Source organism: Malus sylvestris, chromosome 16 (genome assembly GCF_916048215.2).
Source record: "Malus sylvestris chromosome 16, drMalSylv7.2, whole genome shotgun sequence".
Classification (NCBI taxonomy): Eukaryota; Viridiplantae; Streptophyta; class Magnoliopsida; order Rosales; family Rosaceae; genus Malus; species Malus sylvestris.
The window spans coordinates 5,237,684-5,247,031 of NC_062275.1; the positions used below are offsets into that span (position 1 = coordinate 5,237,684).

The window sequence follows — 9,348 nt, forward strand, 5'->3', positions numbered from 1 at the left end:
TAAAATAGGATTGTCATTGATGATTCATAATTCTAGTTGTCCCTCACTTGATTGTTAAACACTATTTTTGTATCCGTCTTATTTCTTGTTAAATTAAAACCCAGTCTAACCTCCTTTTGTGTTTAAGTGCGCATCTATGTGTTTAGTTAAAGTATTATAGCGAATGAAACTGAGTTACTAAGTTGAGAAATGCTAAGGGGACATATCTTTCTTGGACTCTCAGTCATCTTACAGTTTAACGTTAATATACATGCTAAAATTTTAAAATAATATGTCAAAAATATAAAGTGATAAAAAATTTATGAAAAGTTTCATTTTGAAAGAGCTCTATTTTTAACGTTTCTTGACTAATGTAAAAGTTTCACGTTTCTCAATGGGGACGAATATCATTAACTAACTAGTATGTCAGCAACTCAAATGCTTCGTCCTCAATTCAGTCATGAAAATCGTGAGTCAAGATGGTTCATCACATAAATTGGGCCTCAATTTGTTTGTAATGGGCCTTTCTTTTTTCACTTTACAGAAATGTTGGCCGGAATTACTGCAGGGTGCGTACAATTTTGGTGTGCCCCCTGCCAATAGTGCCACGGCTCCATCACATCCATACCTACATTCATTTGCGTCACCCTTTTTATCTTCTTCTTTCCCCATCTTCCCTATATATACACGTCTGCCCCAGCCAAGCTTGTTAGCTTAACCTCACAACTTCTTACAGCGCTTTTGGAAAATCACTTCTTACAGTGCCCACTTTTTTTCTGGCATGTTGAAAAGCTGATGATGGCTGAAGGCAAGAAGCAGAAGCAGCAGCAATCAAGCCACTGCCTCTACGTCACAAAGTTCTTTCAGAAAAGCACTTCCTCAGAGCTGTCACACAAATTTCCTTTAAGCCCAGATAAAGAACCAGTTGATAGAAAACGTGATGTCGCAAAGAAACCTGGTGGTTGGAAGGCCATGCCTTTCATCTTAGGTCTCTCTCTCTCTCATTTCGTGGAGGATACTGCACCGAAATGGCTGTGTCCCCGGTCAACGATAAAAAAATAAGGAAAATTAATTAAAATAGTTTGAAAATTTTGAATTTTCACGATAAGAACAAAATAAAAGATAAAGTGAATAATATCAAGTTTGACTTTTTAATGTAAAAATGTAATTTTTCGTTAAAGTGAACAGTATCGCAAATTTTTTCGTTAAAATAAGTAAATTTTTTGGTCGACATGATCGAGCACAGAACGTAGCTACGGTGGCAGTGTCAGATCTCAGTTACTCTCACTCTATGATGTGTCACTGTAATCACATATAGGTGCATTGAATATTAATCCATCTTTATCCCTGATATGAGGTCAAAGTGTCTAATTTATTAAAAGGCGACAAAAACAGAACACGTTTTTAATGGTGGTGGTGGTGGTGGTGGTGGTGCAGGAAATGATACGTTCGAAAGGTTGGCTGCTATTGGTTTGCTGGCAAACTTTATGGTGTACTTGACGAGGATGCTACACCTGGACCAGGTTTCCGCTTCCAACATTATCAACGTCTGGTCTGGTTTGACCAACTTCGCTCCTCTCCTTGGCGCCTTCATCTCCGACGCCTACGTCGGCCGCTTTCGGACTATTGTTTTTGCGTCCATTTCCTCTCTCATGGTACTTCTCTCTCTCTAGCTCTCTCCCAATTATTATTTTTTGTTATTTTCTAATTTATTTGGCCAATGTGTTAATTGTTTCAAGGTAATTTCAATATGTTTGACAACGGTTTGTAGATGTTAGGGAAATCATCTGTTTGAATCATATTTTGTAATTACATGATGTGCCAATTGATAATTAAATTTCGTTTTAAATTATGAATTAAAGAATTCAATCATTGACCACTGCATCATGTGGGGTTTAAATTATAGTCTAAAAACATGGTCTCTCTAACATGTTCCTTGTACTTAATATGTTAATATTTGGTTATTATTAAACATTATATTGACTAAGAGAATTGTTGTTTTCACTCTAAAATTTTCTTTATGCACACCAAACTTTTTATATCTAGAAAGAAGGGAAATGCTAGGGAGACTAAATGTAGATCAAATTTTGTAAACTAAACAACATGGAAGTTGATAATTTGATGATTACTTAAATGTTGATTAACATGTTTATTTATTATTGGTGATACATAATTTAGTTTACAAATTTAGTCTGACTAGCATTACTCTTAGAAAGAAATTTACGTTTGTCAGGAATGCACAATAAAAATTTTGGAGTGCCAACATGAGTTTCCACTTATGCGATTAATAATGTATATATTTTTTAGTTTATTACGGACTAGATAAAATTATGTATCAAATACGTAGATTGTTTATATTAAGTTTACCGATGGACTAGTCACTCCCCAATCGTGTACATATTTTCACACGAGTTTCATAAACCTGTGTTTTTGAGTGGTTGTCCCCTACCTCCAATATTACTGATAGGTTTGTATATGGTGAAAAGAAAAGTGTTCTATAATTATCCCTTCCATCCCTTCTACATTCAATAATAACCAACAATTTGTCTTTGGCTTCGTGGCTAGGTAACGTATATATTTCTATCGTTTGTCATGTTCTTGACTGTACTCTATTGTTGTGGGGTTTTAAATTGGAAACTTTAACGAAAAACCACATTTTTACACTAAAAAATCAATTATGGTATTATTCATTTTATATTTTATTTTGTCTTTATCTTTAAAACTTAAAGTTTTCAAGTCTTTTTCAATAATTTTGCTTTTTAAATTTTAGTGGGTGGGAGAGGATGGTGATATGGATTTGGAAAACTAAGCTAGCGAAACCTACCACCCTTTCTAAATCCATTATATTTCGGAAAACTAACAATTGAAACTAGAGTTACCAGTCAATATGGTGACGGATTTGGAAAACTAAGCTAGCGAACAACATTTTTAAAATACGAAAAGGTAGGTGGATTATGCAGATTTAACTAAATCTATTATATTTCATGTAAATAAGTGTCTGTTTATACTTAAAATATATATAATTTCATCATAAACTACAAAATAGAATAACACATATATTAAGAATTTTTTTAACATAATGAAAACATGGGGAACAAGTATATAATGTGGACTCATTTAAGTATTCAACAAATCTCTTACAATTTATTGAAAAATAAAATAAAATGCAAAATGAAAGTTGTCTATTTTTCTGTTTAAGTGAGTCGCAACCTTGGCAGGTCTGGGCGGTCTAGGCGGTCTAAGCAGGTGCCTCAACAGGTCTAAGCGCCATTTCTTACTTTTCAAATGTCTAGGCATTAATCGGGACGGAGCCGCCTAGTGCGGCGAGGCCTAGGTGGCACTAGGCAGAAATTTTTTGAACAATGGTCAAGATACATCAATTGATTAAAAGGAGGGGATGTGACGTTTCATGATCCCTCTTTGAACAACCTCAACCAAGCTAATTAAAAGGATTTGTGAGAACACTAATACAACCGAATGTAGCTAATTCATATATAATTTATAGATAAATTAATAATATTACGTGACAATATTGTTAAATCTAAATCCTCATTTAAGAAATTTAAATCGAGTATCAATATTCAAGAAATTTGAAGTATAAACCAATATTGGTGGGCAAAAGTTTAGAGTACTAAATAAAAACCCGATCGTACTAAAGCATGAGTAAGCAATTGAGGTATAAAATTGTCAAATATCCCTTCGTGCGGCCAAAACGGAAAATAACGTATACCAACAAATTTGTATTTCATGTGGCTTTAGCGTAGAAATTGAGGATCATAGGAGATCAACACTGCTGTTTTACATGTGACTGTCACTTTCATCAGTTTTAGTGGATATTACTTTCACTAAGTGTGTTCTGAGGTGTGGATTAGGTTGTTTTAGTGGAAATTTTTCTTAATTATAAGATAAGGTTTGCAACAAATTTTGAAGTAAATAAAAGTTCAACAGGGAATGGCGACAGTTACTTTTAACGTTATTTATTTGTTGTGTAACATTATTTATCTATCAACAGGGCATGGCGACAGTTACTTTAACAGCGTGGCTTCCGCAGCTGCATCCTCCGCCATGCAGCCTTCAACAGCAAGCACTGAGTCAGTGCACCGGTCCAACCCGAGCTCAACTCGGTCTGCTGCTATCGGGTCTAGGGTTTCTATCCATAGGCACAGCTGGCATCAGGCCATGCAGCATCCCATTTGGCGTTGACCAGTTTGACCCAACCACCGAAGAAGGAAAGAAAGGAGTGAATAGCTTTTTCAACTGGTACTATGCCACGTTCACAGTGGTCTTACTCCTCTCCCAAACCGTAGTGGTTTACATCCAAGACAAAGTCAGCTGGAGTTTAGGGTTTGGGATCCCAACTGTGCTCATGGCTTGCTCGATCCTGCTTCTGTTTATCGGGTCTAGGGTTTACGTGCATGCAAAGCCACAGGGCAGTATGTTCTCTGGGATTGCACAAGTACTTGTTGCTGCTCATAAGAAACGCCACATTGAGCTTGCGGAAGAAGCAGAAATTATAGATGTTGACAAATTCTATCATCCTCCAATATTCAAGGGGTATTACGCATCTAAGCTCCCACTCACCAACCAGCTAAGGTAAGAAATTTTTGTATAGATCGATCATTTCTTTAATAATTTATTATGATTGATTTGAAGTATTAATATGTGTAGAGTTGGCTTAATCGATCGATTTTTATATATTATCTTGAGGACATGTTTGAATTTAGTACTTAATTAGTGTTGACTGAACTCTTTGTGTTACAGTCTAATGTATTCTCCTCTATTTGTTGATGGAAGATTTTAGATTTGACTTTTAGTTTGATCGCCACTGAGTGACTTGGCGTGATTGAATTGCCGAAAAATCGTAAGCTAATCAATAACCATCATCAGATCAAATTAAGACTCAGACTACATATGTATTCATAAGATAAGTTTATGGGTAAATTACACTGACGACCTCATATTTGAGGTCTATTACAATATCATACAACATCTTCAAAACATTTCACTTTCATACCTCAAGTACTATTTTATTTCAATATAATACATCCGTTATATTTTCTATCTATTGATCCATTAAGAGCTGACGTGGTTGCCAAATTTGTGACACGTGTCAATTTTGTTTTTATTCATTTAAAATATTATAATAATTTATCCTATTTAAAAAAAAAAAAAAAAAAACCCAAACCCAAACCCACACCCAGATCCCCTTCCTTGCCCTTCACCTCTCTGCAAACCCCGCCCTCTTTTTCCCAGACCCACTTCTCCCTCCACATCTCCAATGGCTTCCTCCTCCCTATCCCTCATCTCCCCTCACAATGCCTCCACCGCCACCCACCTTATCCTACGCACCGGCTCCACTGCCGCCTTCGTGATCTCCAAGCTCGTAAAGCTCCTCAAATCCGACGAATCGAAGGACATTATTGGAGTCCCGACTTCCAAGTGCATGGAGGACCAAGCTCGCCAGTTGGGTATTCCCCTTTCGGTGCTCACCCGAAGATCGACGGCGCTGATGAGGTCGACCCAAATCTCGATTTGGTCAAAGGGACCGCGGAGCTCTGCTGAGGGAGAAGATGGTGGAGGCTGCGTCGAAGAAGTTTGTGGTGGGTTTTTTGGATGGGAGGGGAGGTGAACATCTGGGTTTTTTTGGGGGTTACGAGGGAGGTAGGGGTGGGGTAGGTGGGGGGTTTGGGTTGCAGGGAAGGGGAATGGGTCGGGGAAGGAAGATGGGTTGCGGGGGCGTCAACCGTGGAGAGAGAAGGAAGGGAGGGTTGTTTGGGGGTTGCGGGGGAGGTGAGGGCCGGGGTGGGGTGGGATAAGGTGTTTGGGTTACAGGGAAGGGGAAGGGCTCGGGAAGAAGATGAGTTTTTTTTTTTAAATATCTTTTTTATAATAGGCTAAATTATTATAATAATTTAAATGAATAAAAATTATTTTTTTGTCATGTGGTATAAATTTGGCAGTCACGTCAACTCTTAATGTACCAATAGATGAAAAATATAACGGATGTATTATATTTAAATAAAGTAGTACGTAAGGTATGAAAGTGAAATGTTTTGATAATATTATATGAAGTTACAATAGATCCTAAACCTAAGATGATAAAGTATAATTTACCCTAAGTTTACCATTAACCACACGTCACATTTAACTACGTAAGACCCACAGCTTGTAATGTGGGGTCAAGACTTCCACCATCATACATTTGACTAAGCTCACATTATGTCAGGTGGGGGTCCAGACTTCCACCCTCACATTAGACTAAGGGCGTGTTTACTGGCGCCGCTGCCGGAGATTTTTCAAAACGTTTTCTTTGTTTTTTTTTTACTTTGCTTATTTCTTTAATCATTTTAATTAAATTCGTTTTTATTATTTTTCAATTTAAAATCAACTTTTTTTAATCTTTGTTTTCAAATAATTAAATAATATTTTGGTTTTGTATAAATTGTTTTAAATAATTCCTATAGAAACAATCTTGTTTGAGCCGTTTATACTACAATTACATTGTTTTCTTGCAAATATTTGTTAAGTGTTTTTATCTCTACTTTTGCAAATGGTAAAAATTCTATCATTTATGTATCCATAATCAGAATGAAAATGTAGAATTGAATTCCGATTATAGAGTACTTCAGTGTTTACTAAACATTGAGGAATAAAAAAAAATAGTGGGGTCCACACAAATTTTGGAATCATTGTATTGGTGCAATTGGATTCCCTACATCTAGGTGGTAATCCAATTCCTGATTGCTTTGGCAATCGGAATGACACTTTTGTTCCCTTTATGCCCTCACTTACTTTTTTTATTTCCAAGACTATCCTTTATAAACTCATTAATCATAGTTTAATTATGCACAACTCCTTACTTTTTTTATTTCCATGCTCGTTCATATTATGCACAACTTCATGCTCATTCACATTATGCACAACCACATGCATATGCCGAAGAGAAGAAATTACAACTTGAACGAGAAAATTTAAATATTAAAAAAATACTTAAATTTATAACTAAAACAAAAAACAAAAGCATTTTAGTGTCTATGAAACAAAAAAGCAATTTAATTTTTTTCTTACTATTATATATTATATCAAATTTTATTAAAAAAAGTATATAAAATATTTGATTTGGGACAAGGGCATTTTAGTAATCATACTGGCTTATATTCCGTTCCTGCTGAATTAGTAAACAGCTTCGACAAGAATCCAATTCCGACTTCTCCTCATTTCAACTTCTCCTCAATTCAATTCTTCCTATTTTCATTACGGTTACGTAAACGTGCCATAAGAGTAAGACACATGATCTGTAAGGTGGGGCAATGACACTGTTAAATGACATATTTTTCAATGTGCTCAGAATAAGTGATGAAACACCATCTGTTATTATACAATTGGAGGTACTTCGAAAAAAAAATTGAAATTTTTTTTTTCTCCAATTGTGTAATGACATGCATGTTCAGCCCGTGTTTGAAGCATACTATAAAATCTCTCATTTGAACAAACACATCCATCGTACATTGTTTGGTGAACAAATTTAGTGGCTGTGTACTGTGAACTTTGTTTCCCTGATTTTTTGACTTGTTGATCGTGTTAATTAACTATTTTTGTTCATCATTTTATTTTCATTAGGTTCTTGAACAAGGCTGCTGTAATATTGGATAACGATTTGAAGCCTGATGGTTCTCCGGTCGATAACTGGAGGCTGTGCAGCGTGCAACAAGTGGAAGAACTTAAATGCGTATTAAAAACAATCCCGATATGGGCATCGGCCATAGTTAGCCTGACCGCCATGACACAGCAGGGTACCTTTACTGTGTCCCAAGCCCTAAAAATGGACCGTCATCTCGGCGCTAACTTCGAAGTCCCAGCTGGGTCCATCAGCGTCATCTCCTTTCTCACCATTGGCCTCTGGCTTCCAATCTACGACCGGATTCTAGTCCCATCCCTCAGAAAAATCACAAAGCGCGAAGGTGGGGTTACAGTCCTGCAAAGATGTGGAATCGGGATCATATTCTCCGTCCTGTCGATGACAGTGGCCGGAGTAATTGAAAAGGAGAGAAGGAACTTTGCCAATTTGCACCCTGCCGCACACGTGTCATTCCTCTGGCTGGCCCCACAACTTATACTGATGGGGCTCTGTGAGGCGTTCAATATGATAGGTCTGCTGGAGTTTTTCAACCGGGAGTTCCCCGACCACATGCGCAGTATTGGAAATGCCCTCGTGTCTTGCTCCTTTGCTGGTTCGAGCTACTTGAGCAGTTTGGTGGTCAATGTGGTGCACCATGTTAGTGGGACAGAGAAGCACCCGGATTGGTTGACCAATGACATCAATGCGGGGAGATTGGACTACTTCTACTTCCTATTGGCTGGGATTGGGGTTCTGAATTTTCCCTACTTTCTATATTGTGCACAACGGTATCATTACAAAGCCACAAATGTGTACGTAGATGAGGAGAAGCCGTATGATAGTGATCATGTGTAGTTAGGTTCAACCAATCATTATATATGGCTATGTATGTGTGCAAATAAAACTCAATCAAATCGAATCAAACTGCTTTGATCAGAATTAGATATATACCAGGAAGATGTAGTGTAATTTTTCACATTATGTGAGTTGTAACATGGTATGGCTTTAGTATATTCATAACGAAAATTAATGATAAGGGTTTTAAAACTTTGGATTTTAACCAAAACCCGTGTAAAGAGTTTATTTAATGGTTAGGACAAAGTTCAATACTTAACTAGTACAATCAACATGGCCCAACTGAAATAATCTAATGTGTTTCCAATTTTACCCTTAACGTTTACTACGATTTTTAATCTTTTTGTTAGTTTATTGGGTAAATTATAATTTACCTCCTCAGGTTTGAGGTCAATTGCAATCTCATATAGCATCTTTAAAACATTTTAATCTCATACATTTACTACTATTTCATTTCAATTTCAAACAACCATTACTTAATCTGATAAATTGACTGTTTAAAGTGGTGACGTGGTAAATATATGGCCCACTTTTTGATGACGTGTCAAATAAAAATAATTGAATATTATTTAAAAATTAATTTAAAAATAAATCTAAATTAAAATAAAGTGGACCCCACTCGGAAATTTGTTCTTGTTGTCATCGTTCATCCAACACTGTCTCCGCCGTCGCCGATTGGAGCCTTGCACCCTGCCCTCCTCATCCTCAGATTCCACGGCCTCGCCACGGCGGCTCCGGAGACGGAGCCCTTCAAGCTCGTCATGTTAAATCATTCATTTATCATCTTCTTTTTTTTCGAATTTTTGCTCTTTTTTTTTGTATTTTTGTTTTTATTATTACATTTCTTCAGTCGAATTGATGATGGAGGTGGAGACGAGAAAGGTCAAACATGACAG

At 36.6% G+C, this 9,348-nt stretch overlaps 1 protein-coding gene across 1 annotated transcript; it reads left to right on the forward strand.

The window, feature by feature from the left end:
* The first annotated feature begins 700 nt into the window (after nt 1–700).
* LOC126606692 (protein NRT1/ PTR FAMILY 2.13-like) lies at nt 701–8,578 on the forward strand. The gene is made up of 4 exons (XM_050274077.1): nt 701–967; nt 1,417–1,634; nt 3,992–4,572; nt 7,600–8,578. The coding sequence occupies exons 1-4, from the start codon at nt 775–777 to the stop codon at nt 8,450–8,452; spliced, it is 1,845 nt and encodes a 614-aa protein (XP_050130034.1). The 5' UTR covers nt 701–774; the 3' UTR covers nt 8,453–8,578.
* The last annotated feature ends 770 nt before the right edge of the window (nt 8,579–9,348 follow it).